General features: G+C 41.8%; 1 protein-coding gene across 1 annotated transcript in view; it reads left to right on the top strand.

The window, feature by feature from the left end:
- LOC143036854 (uncharacterized) overlaps positions 1–20000 on the top strand; it is a 50082-nt gene that overhangs the window by 7652 nt on the left and 22430 nt on the right. The window contains exons 3-8 of the mRNA XM_076204709.1: positions 8105–8215; positions 9141–9307; positions 10690–11806; positions 12881–13023; positions 14437–14605; positions 15054–15183. Of these exons, the coding sequence (XP_076060824.1) occupies positions 8105–8215; positions 9141–9307; positions 10690–11806; positions 12881–13023; positions 14437–14605; positions 15054–15183 (1837 nt within the window). The remainder of the gene's footprint in view (positions 1–8104; positions 8216–9140; positions 9308–10689; positions 11807–12880; positions 13024–14436; positions 14606–15053; positions 15184–20000) is intronic.

Genomic DNA, 20000 nt, shown 5'->3' with positions numbered 1-20000 from the left:
TCTTCTCTTTTTTCTTCTCCTCTTTTCTTCTTCTCTTTTTTCTCTTTTCTTCTCTTCTTCTCTTTTCTTCTCTTTTCTTCTTTTTCTCTTTTCTTTTTCGTTTTTTTTTTTTTCATCTGGTTTGTGCCAACCGATCCTATTGAGCTCAGAGGGCCCTCGAGGGGTTTATGGACTTGTGACCATGCTGAAGACGTGTCCATACCTTCTGAAGATGTCTTTGATGTTCAAAACACCTCCTGGAGATGTCTTTCATGATACGTACACCTGATACAAATGTCCTCGGTGTTACGAACACCTGATGAAAATGTCCTCGGTGTTACGAACAGCTGATGTAAATGTCCTCGGTGTTACGAACACATGATGCAAATGTCCTCGGTGTTACGAACACCTGATGTAAATGTCCTCGGTGTTACGAACACCTGGTGTAAATGTCCTCGGTGTTACGAACACCTGATGTAAATGTCCTCGGTGTTACGAACACCTGATGTAAATGTCCTCGGTGTTACGAACACCTGATGTAAATGTCCTCGGTGTTACGAACACCTGATGTAAATGTCCTCGGTGTTACGAACACCTGATGTAAATGTCCTCGGTGTTACGAACACATGATGTAAATGTCCTCGGTGTTACGAACACCTGATGTAAATGTCCTCGGTGTTACGAACACCTGATGTAAATGTCCTCGGTGTTACGAACACCTGATGTAAATGTCCTCGGTGTTACGAACACCTGATGTAAATGTCCTCGGTGTTACGAACACCTGATGTAAATGTCATCGGTGTTACGAACACCTGATAGGAGTGGGGTAATACCTGTTAGAGGGAGGGAGGGAGGATGGGAGGGAGGGATGGCTGTTACACCCTCATACCTGATGGACTAAGATTAAGTTCAGCTTTAGTAGCTCATTTCAGGACCGGTGTATCCATGAGCACATGTTATAATTTGCTCATTTCACCTCGCTAAGATTGAACATGAAACAAAATCATATTATGTATATACAAGGAAAGTTAAACAGATAATTAGAATTTCTGAAAAATTCCAAATTCAGTATAAGCAGCTATGAATTATAAAGTAGGTAATCGATTGCTTTAGAAAAGATCTCCGACAGGTTAATGTAAACAGGTTTACACCTGCCGCCCCTTCTCTACACCTGTTGAGGTTTTCCAGACAACACCTGCTGGAGAGGAGTAAAGAGTCCTTACATCTGCAAGTAGATAATGGTGGCGGTGGTGGTGGTAGTAAAAGTAGTGGAGGTAATAGTCGTGGTGGTGGTGGTGGAAATGGTGGTGGTGATGGAAATGGTGGTGGTGGTGGTGGAAATGGTGGTGGTGGTGGTGGTGGTGGTGGTGGAAATGGTGGTGGTGGTGGTGGAAATGGTGGTGGTGGTGGAAATGGTGGTGGTGGTGGTGGAAATGGTGATGTTGGTGGTGGAAATGGTGATGTTGGTGGTGGAAATGGTGGTGGTGGTGGAGGAAATGGTGGTGGTGGTGGTGGAAATGGTGGTGATGGTGGAAGTAGTGGTGATAGTGGAGTTCGTGGCAGTGGTGGTGGTGATGGTGGTAAAACCGGGTAGTGATGTATGGGAATAAAGAGGGCAGCAAACATGATGCAAGGGTGTCGAGAATTGTTGAACAAGAAAGGATAACAGTAACAATAAAAAGGGAGTAAATACACACACACACACACACACACACACACACACACATATGTGTATATATATATATATATATATATATATATATATATATATATAATGTATATCACAAACACCACAGCCGGAGTAGAAGAAAAGATTGCTGAAGTTCTCTTCAACAGAACGCATGTGTATATGTACATGTATATATATTTATGTTTAAGAGACCAACGATGAGTGCCTGCCAGAGGGACATCAGAGAGAATCATCTCCCAACCGTCTATCTTCAAAACGTGTCAACCTGGTCACCTTCGTCTGGAGGTGCAACCCCAAGGGGCTGACACTCGACCTCCTGACCAGACCCAAGATCTCAATCAATTTCGACTACATTTCCTTCGCCCCCTCCCACACAAGGAGGAGAGCTGGTTTCTTCCTCCTCCTACTCTTCCTCCTCTTATTCCTCCTCCTCTTCTTCCTCTTCTTTTTATTTCTCTTCTTCCTTTTCCTGTTCTTTTTCTTTTTTTTCTTCCTCTTTATCTTCTGCTTCTATCTCATCTTCTTCTACTTCTTTTTCTACATCAACCTCTTCTTCTTCCTTCTCCTCGTCCTCCTCCTACTACTATTAAAAGCCGGCAACATAGAAACAGTCCCTCACAATTATAAAACAGTCAAAATATTTCCCTCCAAAGAGATCTATGGGAGGTGCTAAAGATTGTTACCACACACACACACACACACACACACACACACACACACACACACACACACACACACACACACACACACACACACACACACACACACACGTGCATCCTACTGCAGACACAATAACGTGTGCCTGTTTGTTTATCTGGACGGTCAAGAGAAATGGCTCACAGTATCAGATAGCAATGCACATATACGCTCGCCAGCGATCAAGAGAGCGTCCCCAGGGGCGAGAGGAACATGTCGAGGTGCCAGAGGGCGCCTCCTGAAGGCGCACGCGTCGCATCACCGGCGCCAAGAAGGTTGGCCTCTTGTGTCTGCACAAACAGACTGACCTTGCTTGACCACGACGGACGATCCCGGACAGAGACGTGATTCGGTTTTGTGGGCGACACGCTAGAGGGATGACACCAAAAATAAAAAATAAAAGAATAAACGAATAGATCAATTAATTTATAAAGAAACAGACGAATGAATGAATAAGATAAGATAAGGCATGATGATGATGAATATCAACAATAAACTTGATCATGATCATCTCTGTATTTGTCACCATACACCAGGTAGATGATCGGTCGTTTGCCAACTAAGATACCGCTCCTCGAACTATGTCCCCATCTACTAGTTCTATTTGAGAGCCTCTTTTTCTTCAGTCATCACACAGTCATATCCATCTCTTCCTCGCATTTCCAACAAATTCATCTAAACTTGATAAAATAGTCTGGCGTCATGCAGAACTAAATCTAAAAAAACTCCACATGTAATTCCACATATATCTCCACAGTGATTTTTCAATTGTTAATCCTTTCATTACTGTATTCGACTTTTAAGTTTATCGCCAGGCGATTCAGATCACTTGAAAGAAAATTTTACAAATTCGGGTGTGTCCACATGTTCAACCACACAACTCAAAGACAAGGGTCTTACCGGTTCCTTACCCCTCTATCTATCGATCTGTTTCTCTCTCTCTCTCTCTCTCTCTCTCTCTCTCTCTCTCTCTCTCTCTCTCTCTCTCTCTCTCTCTCTCTCTCTCAAACTAATTTCCATTTAAACCCCAGCGTTAATCCCTTTTGAATTTTGCTATCCTTCCTTTCCACTGCCTTATTTAGATCTCTTCTTTATCTTCCCTCTGACCCCAGCTCTGGCGTAATTCTGTCCCTAAGGATAGAGTCGCTGGTTATAGTTTCTGAGCCCAATCCGGGGAGCAGGTACCAGCCCCTCGGGGATGATGGCTCTTCGGTGACATCTTGCATCTGGGAGGTGTCTGGGCCCACGCTGCAATCTCTGGTTCCCCTTGCGGTTCTCCATCTTCCTCAACCTGAGCCTCTCAATTCACTAATAAGCCACATACTAGCAAGTGACATGAAATCACAACGCCCAATGTGGTTAAACACACAAGTCCCAGACTAAAGAAGAAGCATAATGCAAGACCAGCTTCCCAGACTAAACCTATTAAACTCTAAGCTCCAGCAACCCCATCACAGTCTCCTCAACCTACCCAACAAACAACTTCCCTAGCTATGATAATGCGTTCACCCTCCCAAATACAAACTATATGGGAAGCCCTGCATGACCTCCATAGACCAATTTCCAATATCACCATAGAAATAGAAGGAAAGATAAAGGCAACATTCATGGAAGCAAACTGGAGAGAATGCACAGCAGAAACCGAACCTAATTTTGAAACCCATTCATAAACAGAGCACAGGAAGAGATTGTAATGGCCACACTAAAGACCCAAACTAGGCCCCAAGCATCTAATCAAAACATCTCCGTTTAAATCCTATAAACACCTTGACTGATACCTCCAAACACCCTTGGTTGTACAACAAAAATCCAGCAATCAGGAAAGTAGTACATATCCATGTTGAATCCAAACAAGCCATCAGAAAACCGACATTCTACAGTCAATCTCGTTGCTATCCATCGTATCCTAACTGATGGAAAGACTGACTGCAGAAAGAATCATGACTAATCTGCATTCAAGAATAGTCGTCTCATTAGCACACATTTCACAAACATTATTCAACAAGTACCGGACGGATTTTACAAGAACCACCAGACAGAACAGCTATTGTGATATTAAACTATAAACAAGGCATTTGATCAACATCCCACCAACATAAGTTAGAAAAAATCGTAGAGCCATACATCCACAACGACAACTAATACCTAACACACTTCTTAGGCGGCAGATATTTAGGTCGTAAACGCTGTTCAGTGGAGTCCCACAAGGATCAGTATTATCACTTGTATTATTCTATCTCATCAAGTGATCTCTCAATATCATATCCACAGCATAACACCAAAGCGCTCTTTAGTGCAGATGATCTGATGGTAATAACCCAAAATAATCACAAAACATCTGCAAAGAATATTCAGATTCACTCTGAAAATGTAGAACAGTGGCCTAGAAAAAAGAACTGAAGCCTCCTGTCAGACACCATCAATAACTTTGCTCACCCCCAGACAGCCACGAATCAACCATTCAATAGCGAAATTAAGTGCCCAACTCTTTCTCACTTTTCATACTTGTGCGTCCTTCAGCCCCAGACATCAAGGACCTGACAGTGAAAATAAGCAAGAAAATAAACTTCAACAAACAAGAGCTTTGGTCAATAGAAAGGAAATCAATCACGGTCTACATAGAGGTCTTGAGAACCATGCTCGACTATGCCTACACAGGATGGTTGAAAAAAGACCCACCAATTTATATAAAATAAAACACTGAGAATAATAACAGAAGCATGTCGATCACTTCCACATAGAGACCAAATTTCGCCCCTTAGATCATCATATGAAAGGTACATAGTTCTCTGCCATAGCCCTCAACCCTATTCACACATCTCATTATATTACACAAATGGAACCAAATTAATGCATAAATAAACGGCAGCATATTACTGAAGCATCTACAACAATCTACAACCTATGCCACACAACACATCGACCAAAAAAAAAAAAAAACATTCACTCTCAAATCACAAAACAAATTCTTCGAGACAGGCTCCCAAATTCCCTATTTCATCAAACTCGTCCAGCATTAACTCAGTAGAGAAACCCCTCCCAAAAGAAGTATGGCCCAAAGTTGCACGATTACGTTCAAGTCACCATCCAGCACTAAAACAGTACCAACAATACCAACACAGAATACTCGTAGGTCTGCCCACAGAAACAAAGACCCCCAGATGTAATCGTCAAATAGGAGACACCGAACACCATCCTATACTGCCCCACTCTAGCCATACCCAGATAACAACACAATATTTCTTCCTTAAGTGACTTAAGCTTCAATCCGGTGGCTGTTATCGATTACCTAGGAGCCGTGGGTCATCTGCGAGAGAGATCTGTGGCAACAGATTAAAAAGGTGTCTTAAAAAGTATATTTTGTATAAACATGAAAGTTATGACCTTACTAGTTCTTAGACTTTATACAAGTAACGCTGCAATAACCATTATCAAAATGTGGGCCATGAAGGAGAGAGCCCAGTGTAGTTTTGTGATGTTAGGGAAAGGCTTTAAGCTCGGTCCATAGGCTCTCCGGTTAACTTGACGCTAGTTTTAGCTTTACAAAATTGTCTAGCGACACGCACAAAATAATCATTAAAGTTTTCTGACCTTACAAATGATTGAAAAAACAAAATTTAGGCATAATCATAGAAGAAGATCTCCCTGAAGCTGAATATAACCACTGAAAATCTCTGTGCCCAGGAGATAGAGCGAAACTAAATAACTTAAAGTCACTCCTTAAACATTGACGTTTTCTATCATGAAAAATCTCGCCTACTCTCCATTCAGTCATTTCCTTTGATCGTTTGTATTGGGTTCTTCCCTTCTCTTACCTTACCATCCCACTTTCTTTGCCCCCTCCCCCCCCAATCCGCTCCCCTCCCTCTCTCCCTCACCCATCCTGTCTCGTGGAACGCAACGCAGGAGGGCCAACTTGCATCTGATTATTCGACATGACTACTCAAGTCTTATCGCCATTCGTCCACGCGGACATACTACTCTCTGGAGAGGAGGTAGACGAGTCACATTTTCTCCCCCCCCCCCACACCCCACCCCTTTTTTTTCTTGGGGGTCGGGGGAGGGGAAGGAGGAAGGGAGGGGAGAATCTTCTTTCCTCAGAGATTTGCTGACGTCATCGGCATGCCTTTGCGTACCATGGAGAAGCGGAGCAATTTTTATTTATTATTTTTGTTCTCAGGACTGGAGGAATTTGTCAGCATATCTTTGCACACCACGCAGAACCGGTGGGTGCTAGGAACTTTATCTATTTCTTTATTTTATTTTATGTATTTATTCATTTACTTATTTGGGGGTGGAGGGGGAGAGGTGGTGGATTTGGGTGACGTCACTGGCGTGTTCGTGCGTACCGTACAGAAGCGAGGGAAACTTTTACACTTTCTTTTATTCTTCTCTGAGGGTTAAGATTGTGATGCTGGCATGAACATGCGTACCATACAGGAGCGATAAAAGCTGAAGAAAGCAAATGAGCTTTCTTTTCTGAATTATGGATGAAAGTGTTGACGTGGTATTTATCTATTTATTCATTCATTTATCCTATTCTATCTTATTTGTCTCTGTTTTTTATAATTAATTGTCTGGTATCGTGGTCACAACTATGTATGCCAAGTAGTATGGAAAAAAATCTTTCATCGATTTCCTGGACTTCGCTGATGCCATTCACATAATCGTGCGTACCGAATAGAAGCGATGATGAATTATCAAAAATTAATCAGGCGATTGTTCGCATGAATTATGGTGGCAGCTGTTTTTATGGAACATCACTGAACACCAGTTTTCCACTACTGTCTTCCCATGCCCCATCCTAGCTACCCCACAAGCTTTCCTCCTCCGAAAGCCCCCCAAGCCTCCGAAAGCCCACAGCCCCGTGAAAGCCCTCTCTCAGTTCCCTACAACCCCCAAAAGCCCCCTCTACAGCAACCCAGGAAAGCCCCCTAAGCTTCTGAAAGCCCCCAAGCCCCGAGAAAGTCCCTTCTCAGCCCCCTACAGCCCCCTCTACAGCACCCCAGGAATGTCCACAGCCCCCGAAATCTCCCAAACCTCCGAAAGCCTCCTCCCAGCTCCATACAGCCCCCAAAAGCCACGCGAAAGCCCCCCAATCCCCTCTCCGATTACAATCCGTGCAACGTAGCACAATTTCCGATACGCGTTCCGCCAAATTGCAACTCTGCAGTTTGGGTCTCTGCAATGAAGAGCACCGCGGGAGATCGACTGCCCTTGGAAACAAGACTTCGAAGGAAGGCAGTCCCCGCATCTCTCTCCTCTGGTAACACGCAAACGATAAAAAAAAAAAATAAAAAAAAAAATCCGAAATGGCTTAAGAGTTGATTGAATTGTTTTTCCTAACCTACGCTGGTTTCCAGTTGAAAAAAAAAAACAAGAAAGCGCAGAAAAGAGTTCTGGGTAAAGGATGGGAAGCGTATGAAGGATAATGACATCGTATACTCTAAGGGTTTTCTTGGTTAAGTTTGGTCTCATAATAATCTTTATGGAAGGCACCATTAGGGAGTGATTTGTTTACATCTCGTTATTAGTGACCCCTACGGACCATAGTCACGATGCATTCATTCATTATCGGAAACTAACCTCCACTCGGGAAAAGAATTTGATTACTTTTATAATTCCACTATCCCTACCGTGTGCTACCTTTAGATCTTTCCTACATCACCTCCATGACCCCAAGGATAGAAACGCTGGTTATTGCCGATGGAGTACTAGACTGTTCTCTCCCTCTTTCAGGTATCTTCACAAGACCCACGCTACCCTACGGCTACTCCCTCATCACTCCCATCCCAGCAGGAGTCTGCAATATCACCATCACTGAGATGAAAGCCTCCAAGAACTTCTTCGGTAAGTGCAGACCCTGAGGAGTCTCCAGTTTGGGGCTGAGGGTAAAGGGACTTCAGGGAGGTTTGAGGTTCTTCAGGAACCTCTTCGCTAAGGACCGGACACCCAAAGGAACTTCCGGTTGGGGGTTTGGGGTTGGGGTAAATTGATTTCGGGGAGGTTTCAGGTTTCCCCAAGAGATTTTTCCCTAAGAACCGAAAACTCAAAAGAGTCTCCTAATCGGGGTTTAGGGTCGGGGTAAGGTGATTTCAGGGGAAGTTTCAGGTTCCTCAAGAGCTTCTTTACCAAGAACAGAGACCCAAAGTGATTTGAGAGGGCTTGAGGTTCTTCAAAAGCTTCTTCCCTAAAGACTGGAAACCCAAAGGAGATTCCGGATGGGGGTTGAGGGTCAAGTGCTTTCAGAACGTTTGAGGTTGTCCCAAGAACTTCGGTAAGAATAGACCCATAGGAGTCTCCAGTTTGGAATTGGGGTAAAGCAACTTAAAGAAGGATTAAACAGAAACCAGGTTAGGGTCGTTTAAAACGCCTTCAGCTCGACATACGTGGATTTTTATTAATTATTATTATTATTAATTATTATTATTATTATTATTATTATTATTATTATTATTATTGTTATTATCATTATTATTATCATTATTATTATTATTATCATTATTATTATTAGCATTATTATTATTATTATCATTATTATTATCATTATTAATTATTATTATTATCATTATTATCATTATTATCATTATTAATTATCATTATTATTATTATTTAATAATATTATTATTTAATATTATTATTATCCAATATTACTATTATTTAATATCATTACTATTATTTAATAATATTGTTGATATTACTATTATTGTTAATAATATTATTATTACTATTACAACCTTTAATTCTCCCTTCGCCCGCGTCTCCTCCTACGTAGCTCTTCGACGGCCGGACGGAACGTACCTCCTCAACGGGAATTGGGACATCGAGGCCGCTGGCGACTACCCCATCGGAGGAACCGTCTTTTCGTACACGCCTTCGCAGGGAGAGCAGGGGGAACGGCTCAGCGCTCCAGGACCTCTACACAAGCCCATCGAACTCGTGGTGAGTGAGTGAGTGAGTGGGTGGGTGGACGAGTTATTGGGTAATTATGGTAAGTGGGAGGTTAGTTCTGAGATAATGTGGGCTCTGGTATATATGTATGTGCATATATATATATATATATATATATATATATATATATATATATATATATATATATATATATATATATATATAAAGGAGGTGCCGTCCAAGCAGGCAAGGTAGGCAGTACCTCCCCTGAATAAAATAGGTCGGCAGCTACATTTTTCTTCTGGAGCACAATATGCACTTAATCCAACATTATGAAAGTTAGTCTGATTATTATGCTTAAAATGCATTTTACTCGGTAAAGGTCAGCAACACTAGTGACAACCTGCAAATGGTCCTTCAAGCCGGATGTCAGAGGGGATCATCTCCCTACTGCCAATCTTCGAAAAACATTAACACCCTTACCTCCATCTGCAGGTGCAGCCTTGAGGGTCTGACACTCGGTCTCCAGCTCAGGCCCAAGATCTCTTTATTATCTTTGTATTTCTTCCATTTTTGCACATAAGGAGAGCCGGCAACCGGAGACTGATCACTTTTCCCATTCTCGCACGACACAGGCTACAGTCCAAGGTTTCTCCCCAAGGAGATCTGTAGGAGAGCCCGAGGAACGGTGCCGGCCTCTAGGGGGCTGCGGTTTCATTTATCATTCATTATCATTTATCATTCATCCTTTATCATCACTTATCATCATATATCAACATTCATTAGTCATCAGTCATCATTCATCAGGTACCATTTATCATTTTTCATTACCATTTGTCATTTATGATTTATCATTAATGATTTATCACTCATCATTTATCATTTTCTATTTATCATTCATTACATGTCATTCATCAGTTATCGTATATAATTTACCATGTACAAATCATTCTTCATAATCGTTTATCATCTACTATTTATCATTTATCATGTATCATGTATCAGTTATCGGTTATCAGTTATGATTTATCAGTTATTTATCATTCATCATTTATAAATCATATATATATATATATATATATATATATATATATATATAAAATATACTATTTTTATATTTTTCATTGATATATCATTTATCATATATCATTATCATTCATGTATCATTTATCATTCATCATTTATCTCCCATCTTTCACCTTTCATCATTCATTGTAAATGATATTTATAAATTATCATTTATCAATTCATATTTACAACTCACCTATATTTCACAATACGAGCGTAAAGGAATCCAAAACGTATGAGGAGTTCCCGTCCACTTCGGCGACGTCCGAGATAAATAAAAAAAAAAGTTAACTAGATTCCTCACCACCACGCTCCGTCTAGATTACGATTCCTTTCTCTAGAAATCATCTCCGTTCCTCTCACAGTTGATCGCCCAGAGTCCCAACCCGGGCATCAAGTACGAGTTCCGGGTTCCTTTGCCGGAGCTTCTGGGTGTACAACCGGGCGCCGCGCACAGCCCCAACTTCGCCCTCCCCGGACAAGGATCCTCCTTCCGCCAACCTCCTCCCCCGTCAGCGCCTGCGTCTGGAGCGGCTGGAGTCGGTCTGACGGGGACGGGTGTGGGCGTCCACACGCCCACATCGCCCCTGGGGACTGCAGGACAGAGCCGATCCGTCGGTTCGGCTTTCAGCCCACAGAACCCGGGCGTGAGACCCGAATCCACTTTCTCCAACACCGGATTCAGCTTCGGATCCCGCAACCCGTCTATCACCGGAACCGTACCCGTGGGAGGCATACCTTCCGGATCTATCCGCCCCGGGTCCCTGAACCCGAGACAGGGAGTCCTCCCTCTCATCCCGAACACCCCCTCCCGCGGATCCCTCACTCCGGGTCGAGGAACCCTGAATCCCAGCCCGGGGCAGACGGACCCACTCCTCTCCTGGGGGAGCTTTCGGTCCCCGACTTCGGGTCGGACGACCGGAGGGCAACAGCAGCAACAAACTCCTTCGGATACCGGACGAGGAGTCTACTCCCTCTACCCGATTGCTCCCAACGTCCAGTCGGGTCTGGAGACTCCCCGGCAACAGCCCAGACTCCCGAACTTACCCGTATCCCGTCAAGGGATTCAGGGGAGCATCTTCGTCCCACCAGGGTCCTCCGGGTTCGGCCTCAGCGGGCGAGATCGCGGAGGAGGCGGTGTCCTCTTCCCCGGAACAACATCCGGAGGGTCGACAGGCCTCCGGGACAACTCCTCCGCCTCCTCCTCCTCCTCTTCTTCTGGGTCACGACCTCAGGTGCCTCCGGAGTTCCCCGCGAACAGCGTTCCTCTAAGACCCATCCCGATCTCAGGTCACCGGGAGGACAAGAACATCCTGTCCATCAGTTCCAGAATCCCTGCCGTTGGCGGCGGTGCCGGGGTAAGTGATGTCGATGACCAGCGACCGGACAGGCTTCGTCCGGCAGTCACCACTGCCAGTCCGGTGCAGGAGTCTACTCGGCACCGGATACGGCACGGACACCACAAACAACCAATCCGGCCAGGTAGGATACTAAGTGGTTCTCAAGGTTTTACAAGTGAAAGAAGAATGTAGAGGCCTCATGTGTTCTCTCTCTCTCTCTCTCTCTCTCTCTCTCTCTCTCTCTCTCTCTCTCTCTCTCTCTCTCTCTCTCTCTCTCTCTCTCTCTCTCTCTCTCTCTCTTTTTCTCTTTATCAAGCGCATCTTCCTTTCATCCATTAGTCTGTCCTCCATTTTGTCTCATTTTCTCCTCTCCACCCTCAAATATCTAAGTAATTCTACCTCTTTCATTTCCTTTAAATTTTTCCATTTCTCTTAACCTTATTAATTCAATTCGATATCTATATTGTTTTCATATCTCATGTGGTTTGACCTCCATCTCCCACTGTCATCCCCCAACACCACCCCATCCCTTTCTTGTCCTTTCCTTCAGCTCCTGTCACAACTTCGTCGATATGTATAATAAACAACTATGATGAAATAACACGCACACGCACCTCAACCCTAAGCCATTTTATCTCTACGTGCATACCTACATACATATTTACTAAGTATTTCAGCGTCTTTGACCCATCGTTTTTCGCTCATATTTCCGAAATAACCATTCACATCAGTATGGTATATTAGCACAGCATAATTCGCACCCTGCGCTAATTTTTGACGTTATAGTGCATTCACAAGTGTATTTAATTACGGCGTTTACTCTTGACATTAAGTGTGTCGTAGCCGACACCCGTGAAGTAAATCGAACAGGTGAAGTCGTGACGTCATCACAAACTACCTCGTGTATCCCAACTTCACTTGTTCGATTTACTTCACGGTTGTCGGCTACGACACACATAATATCAAGAATAAAGACCGTAATTAAATACACTTGTGAATGCACTATAACGTCATAAATTAGCGCAGGGTGTGAATTAGGCTGTGCTAATATACCATGCTGATATGAATGATTATTTCGGAAATATGAGCGAAAAACGATGGGTCAAAGCCGCTGAAATACTTAGTAGTTTCGTGTGACTAAAACCACGAACTCGAGTGTCACTCTTCAAGGACCTTCGAGGATAACCCGATCACACTGATGTTCCCTCTCCTTCAGGTCGTCCCTTCACGACCACCAAGCGTCCTCGGACCTCTCAGCAGCAGCCGAAGAGGCATCGATCTCGGAACCCGTCGACTTCGGGAAGCCGAAGGAAGACTGGAGGATCCCTCTATGGTCACGAAGTCCAGCAGACAGAGCCAGTAAGTCTATCTACCTCCCACGAACCTGGGCCCTTTTGAGGATGGCCGCTTAAATGTGTAAATGTTACAAAGATATTTTTTGTTATTGTAATTATCTTCTTGCCCTCCACAGTTATCATTACTCTCTGTCTTCTCTCTCTCTCTCTCTCTCTCTCTCTCTCTCTCTCTCTCTCTCTCTCTCTCTCTCTCTCTCGCTCTCTCTCGCTCTCTCTCTCTCTCTCTCTCTCTCTCTCTCTCTCTCTCTCTCTCTCTCTCTCTCTCTCTCTCTCTCTCTCTCTCTCTCTCTCTCTCTCTCTCTCTCTCTGTCTCTCTTTGTCTCTTGTTTTCATTGTAATCATGTTCCTGCCGCTTCCTCTGTTCTCATTATTCTCTCTCTCTCTCTCTCTCTCTCTCTCTCTCTCTCTCTCTCTCTCTCTCTCTCTCTCTCTCTCTCTCTCTCTCTCTCTCTCTCTCTATCTCTCTCGCACACACACACACACACACACACACACACACACACACACACACACACACACACACACACACACACACACACACACACACACACACACAACAGCTTCTCTCATAGCTAATTGCCTCCTGGCGTAAGTCCCTCACCCTATCTTCCTGTCTATGTTTCTATATATCTATCTACAGATAGTTCTCTCTGTGCAGAATCTGTAAAATTGGGAATTTCCAACATTCGAATCGAAAAGTTAAAAATAGAAAAATATATAAAATCGATGAAACTAAAAACATTTTTTAATATTCTGGCAGATTTCGATATTTTTTTTCGAATACTGGAATTTTTTCTAACTATGGAGATTCCGAATGTTCGAAATTAAAAAAACTTGGAAAATCCGAAATTTGGAGATTTGGAAATTCTGTAATCCAAAATTTTTTAGATTCCGAGTTTCGTAAATTATTTTTTTTTTACCCAGATTTTTGGAACTTCTTCTTCTTCTTCTTCTTCTTCTTCTTCTTCTTCTTCTTCTTCTTCTTCTTCTTCTTCTTCTTCTTCTTCTTCTTCTTCTTCTTCTTCTTCTTCTTCTTCTTCTTCTTTTTTTCTTCTTCTTTTTTTCCTTCTTCTTTTTTTCCTTCTTCTTTTCCTTCTTCTTCTTTTCCTTCTTCTTCTTTTCCTTCTTCTTCTTCTTTTCCTTCTTCTTCTTCTTTTCCTTCTTCTTCTTCTTCTTTTCCTTCTTCTTCTTCTTCTTTTCCTTCTTCTTCTTCTTCTTCTTCTTTTCCTTCTTCTTCTTCTTCTTTTCCTTCTTCTTCTTCTTTTCCTTCTTCTTCTTCTTCTTTTCCTTCTTCTTTTCCTTCTTTTCCTTCTCCTTCTCCTTCTTTTCTTTTCCTTCTTCTATCCGAAATTCCGAATACAGAAAGCCATGTACGTCTCTCCATACCTCCATACTAACCTTCTTGACACGTGACCAGCAAAGGACGCGTTCACCACGACGCCGAGGGGAGGGCAGCAAAGGAAGCAAGAGGGAGCGAAAGCGGCATCCAGGGGGTCGCACCCCGTCCTCAGGACGCTCGAGGTCCGGCCGCCGCTACGAGTGGGTCCTGAAGGGCTACACGGAGTGTTCCCGCCCGTGCGGAGGAGGTGGGTTCTTGGGTTTCTGTTCCCCTCCTGAGGAAAGGGATCAAAGACCAAAGGGAAAGGGATCAAAGTCGGAGCAATGCGTCAAAATGTTTGACTACTCAAGAAATAAGTTTATATGATAATATATATATATATATGTATATATAATATATATATATATATATATATATATAATAATAATAACAGCAGCAATGATAACTATAATAATGATAACTATAATGATAATGATAATAATGATAATAATAATAATAATGATTATGATCATTATAATAATGATAATGACAATTATAATAACGATAACAATAGCAGCAATGATAAAGAAAATCCTTAGTTTTCTTTTAGTCTTGTAGAATTTGTAAAATCCAATAGATAAGATAGGTAAATAGATAAATAAAAACAAAAACAAAAAAACCGTTAAATCCGTTAAAAACCGTTTAAACCGTTACAGGAAACCGGACGAACGTGGTCTCGTGCCAGCACCGGCGGAAAGGGCGTGTGGTGGCCGACCGACGCTGCGCCAAGCTGCCCTTCCCCAACACCACCGTCGTCTCCTGCAACCTCAAGCCCTGCCCGGCAGAGTGAGTAGATGGATGGATGGGTTGATGGGTGAATAGATGTATGGGTGGAGGAATGGATGGGTGAGTGGAGGGATGGGTAGATGGATGGGTGAGAGGAGGGATGGGTAGATGGATGGGTGGATGAAGGGGTGAGTAGATGGATGGATGGGTAAATGGGTACAGGTTTAGGAAAATGCAAAATATAGTATAATATAATATATATATATATATATATATATATATATATATATATAATGAGTATATGTATGTACGAGTATATGTATTGTTACAAATTGGAGGAGGAGAAAAGGGTCGCCACTGTTATAAATTGGAACAGTGGAGAAAATATTTGAAATTTATTTTTATTTATATTGATATAGATTTTCTGGTTCGGAAAAGTGAGTGGGTTTTAAAATTCTATTTACATAACAAAACACTTCTGCAAAAGAAAATTTTATCACAATTTATGTATCTAATTTCAATATAGCTTAAAATCAGAAGACAAGAAAATCACGTGAGATAATATTAACCCTGAAAACACTCAGTCCGCTCGTGACCTCAGCTAGAGACCTCGTTTTTCTGCACAGACACCAGCTAGTGAATACCTGTGAACTTTATATCTCCGAATAGTGTTAAGTGATTGTGTTGTGTTTTTGTAATTGTATACGTATAGCGCTATACAGTTACAGATATAAGATAAAGTGCAGGGTTCTATTTAATTTCAAAACAGTTTTCTGTTACCGTATTCCAAAGGTAGGAGAAATAGTATAAGGTAAGCAGAGTAAGCTTCGCGTATTTAGTTTATTAGAGACCGCTTTGATTTTTTGTTGTTGTTGATTTGTATTTTCTCTTTGCCGTTTTTATTGCTAAAGGGGGAGCGAAATGGCTTGTGAAGGTTGCGTGAACCTAGAGGTCCGTCTCAGGATGTGTGAGGAGGAAATTCGGCTTCTCAGGAGTGCGCTCCGTGAGAAGAGTGAACCCTCCCCACAACCCAAAGAGCGTTCCACTTCTTCCTCTACTGTCACTGCCATGAGCGAGTGGCGCTCCGTGGGGTCCCGTTTGTCGAGCCCGCGTTCGGTAGACGTGTGCCCTGTGGAGCAACCGCTGGCTCTAGTCAATCGTTTTGCTCTACTGGAGGATGAAGTGGCTGAAAACCAGGAGTTCTTGGTGGTGGGGGACTCCATGGTTCGAGGCTATGACGACATCCTGCAGCGAAAGACTAAGCGACGTTGCAAGCTTGTATGTCAACCGGGCCGTGGGATCGTTGATTGTACCCGGTCCATCAGGGAGCAAGGACGGAAGAACACGGTTACGATTGTACATACGGGTAGTAACGATGTAGGTAGGGTGCGATCAGAGGAGCTTGTTCGGAATTACAAGGTCCTCCTTCAGGAGATGAAGGAACGTGGGAGCCGTCACGTAGTCTGTGGGATCCTCCCGAGGATCTACGCAGGTTCGTGTTGGAACAGTAGAGCCATAGGGATCAATGATAGGATATCGCAGTTGTGCACACAATTGGGATACCACTTTCTTGATCCCTGGTATCTCTTTTCTAGGCGCCATGACCTTTACGCTTCTGATGGGATCCACCTTACCCGCAGAGGCAAAGATGTTCTTACAAACCTCATTGTGGGAGTTTGTAATGAACCAGCTCCTTTTTTAGGGTAGAAGGCCAAAGAAGGGGAAATAGAATGTACTTAAACAGTGTAGAGTATAGCATTAATGTAGAACAATGTACCAGTATAGGACAAAATATAATTTTAGGATATAATGTCGCTAGAGGACGAAATGTCACATTAGGATATAATGTCATAGGACAAAATGTCGCAATGGGATATAATGACAGTGGAGGACAAAAGATCACGATGGGAAGTAATGATAAAGGAGAACAAAATATCACGATAGGATGTAATGATAATGGAGGAGAAAATATCACGGTAGGATATAATGTCATTGAAGGCCAAAATGTAATTTTAGGAAGGGATACCGGACAGAATGTCAATGAAGGCCAAAATATCATGATAGGATGTAATATCGCTAGAGGACGAAATGACACATTAGGATGTAATATCTTAGGACAAAATGTCACAATGGGATGTAATGACAGTGGAGGACAAAAGATCACGATGGGAAATAATGATAGTGGAGAACAAAATATCACGATAGGATGTAATGATAATGGAGGAGAAAATATCACGGTAGGATATAATGTCAGTGAAGAACAAAATATAATTTTAGGAAGAGATACCGGACAGAATGTCAATGAAGGCCAAAATATCAAGATAGGATGTAATGACAGTGGAAGACAAAAGATGACGATGGGATGTAATTATAGTGGAGGAAAAAATATCACGGTAGGATATAATGTCACTGGAGGACAAAATATAATTTTAGAAAGGGATGCCGGACATAATGTCACTGAACGACGGGAGGCCGGCGTGAATCACGGTGACGTAGGGGGACAAAATGTACAAAATAGATCGGATGACCGTAATCGACCAGATGTCCGTGATGGGGGAAATTTTAATTTTGATAGGAGAAATGTTAATGAGGCATTGAATGTCAATGAAGGACCAAATAATAATAATATAGAGCAAGGCATAAATAAAAAACAAAATGATAATATAAGACATGATATTGAAACTCAAAATGTGTCAAAAAGAAATAATCAGGAGTTTCTTAAAACTATGTACTTTAATGCTCGTAGTATTAGGAACAAATTTCAAGAAATACAGGCGTATGTCAAAAGCGAAAATCTCGATATGATAGGAATAACTGAGACATGGTTAAATGGTACAGAGTTCGAAGCTGAATTTAATATTGCGGGATTTAAACACTTTCATCAGGATAGAAACCACAAGAAAGGTGGGGGTGTTCTATTGTACGTTAAAAACAATGTTCATGCTTGTGTTTTAGAGAAAGTGAAACAGGATGCATATGACAGTCTGTGGGTTGAGTTAACCCAAACAAATGGACAAAAAATTAATATAGGTGTAATATATAGGCCAAAGACATTATCATTAGCAGACGACAAACTGTTATTTCAAGAACTGTCTAGTTTCTGCAACCGGGATTTATTGATAATGGGTGATTTCAATTTTACTGACATTGATTGGATGACCCTTGAACATGGCCATATAGGTAGTCGCTTGATTGATTTTCTTGGTGACAATTACTTAATTCAGCATGTAAAAGAGCCCACAAGATATGGAAACTTACTCGATTTATTGATCACTAGCCGCGAAAGCATGGCAACTGATGTAGAAGTCGGTGAATCTGTTGCAAATAGCGATCACAACTTAGTCAGATTCAAACTCCTAAACAATTTTAGAATAGATACTTGTGCTTCTAAAATACCCGATTTCAGTAAAGCTCAGTTCATAGAACTACGTCAGGAGCTTCAGCTTACAGATTGGGAGGAAAAATTAAACGAAAGGCCTGTAGATCAGATGTGGGAAATATTTCAAAATACGCTCACTAAGATGATTCAAACTTACATTCCTTTTAAGGACAGACGTCCCCCAAATCAGGCTCGCCCAAAGTGGCTCGACAAAGAAACTGAAAAAAGTATTGCTAAAAAGAGACAGGCTTATAAGAAATATAAGTGCTCGGGTGCATCTAATGACTATGAAAGTTATGTATCAATACAGAGAGATTTAAAAAAGACAATAAGAAAAAGAAAACGACAATACGAAATGAACATCGCTGAGAAATCCAAAGAGAATCCCAAAGAATTCTATAGTTACATTAGAGATAAAAAGGTTGTTAGGAATCACATTGGTCCACTATTATCTGCTGACGGTCAACTTGAATATTCAAATGAAGGAATGTGTAATCTCTTAAACAATTATTTTAGCTCGGTATTCGTAAACGAAACACCTCAAAGTGAATTCCAAACTGAAACCTGTGAAAAGTCTGGGGTAAACTTACTCACTACGGTAAATATAACAAAAGAAACAATTAAAAGGTGTATAGACAAACTCAAAGTTAATAAAACACCAGGGCCTGACGGTTGGCATCCAAGAATCTTAAAGGAAATGAAAAATGAGATTGTTGTTCCATTAGAAATTATTTTCAAGAAATCCATCATATCCGGAGATGTCCCAAGAGAATGGAAGCTAGCTAACGTTACTCCCATATTCAAAAAAGGTGACAAAAAGAAACCAAATAACTATAGGCCTATTAGTTTGACTTCGATCGTAGGAAAAATAATGGAAACTATCATCAGAGATGCTATCGAATATCATTTAGAAAGTAACCGTTTGATAAATGATAGCCAACATGGTTTCAGACGGAAACGTTCTTGCGTGACTAACTTACTCGAATTCTACAACACAGTTGTCTCGAATTATGACAAAAGAAACAATATAGATTTAATATATCTAGACTTTGCAAAAGCTTTTGATACCGTCCCACACGAAAGACTACTTACTAAATTAGCTTTGCATGGAATAAGTGGTAGCCTATTAGGTTGGACTAGTAATTGGTTGAAAGGTCGAAAACAGAGAGTTGTTTTAAATGGAAAAACTTCTGGATGGAAAAGTGTTGCAAGTGGAGTTCCTCAGGGTTCCGTTCTTGGGCCACTTCTATTCATAGTATATATAAATGATATAGACCATGGACTAAAATCTACTGTTTCCAAATTTGCTGATGATACAAAACTGTGCGGAGTGGCAAATGATCACTCAAACCAATTAGATATTCAAGAAGATTTAGATAAATTACAGCAATGGTCTGAAAAGTGGCTAATGAAATTTAACACAAGTAAATGCAAGGTAATGCACATAGGTAAAAATAACAGCAAGTACGATTACAAGTTATTTGGAAATTCGTTAACA

Source organism: Oratosquilla oratoria, chromosome 21, assembly GCF_046742065.1.
Source record: "Oratosquilla oratoria isolate Oo_2021 chromosome 21, ASM4674206v1, whole genome shotgun sequence".
NCBI classification, from domain to species: Eukaryota; Metazoa; Arthropoda; class Malacostraca; order Stomatopoda; family Squillidae; genus Oratosquilla; species Oratosquilla oratoria.
The sequence above is the reverse complement of the archived record's forward strand: the minus strand, read 5'-3'. Positions and strand labels throughout refer to the sequence as shown.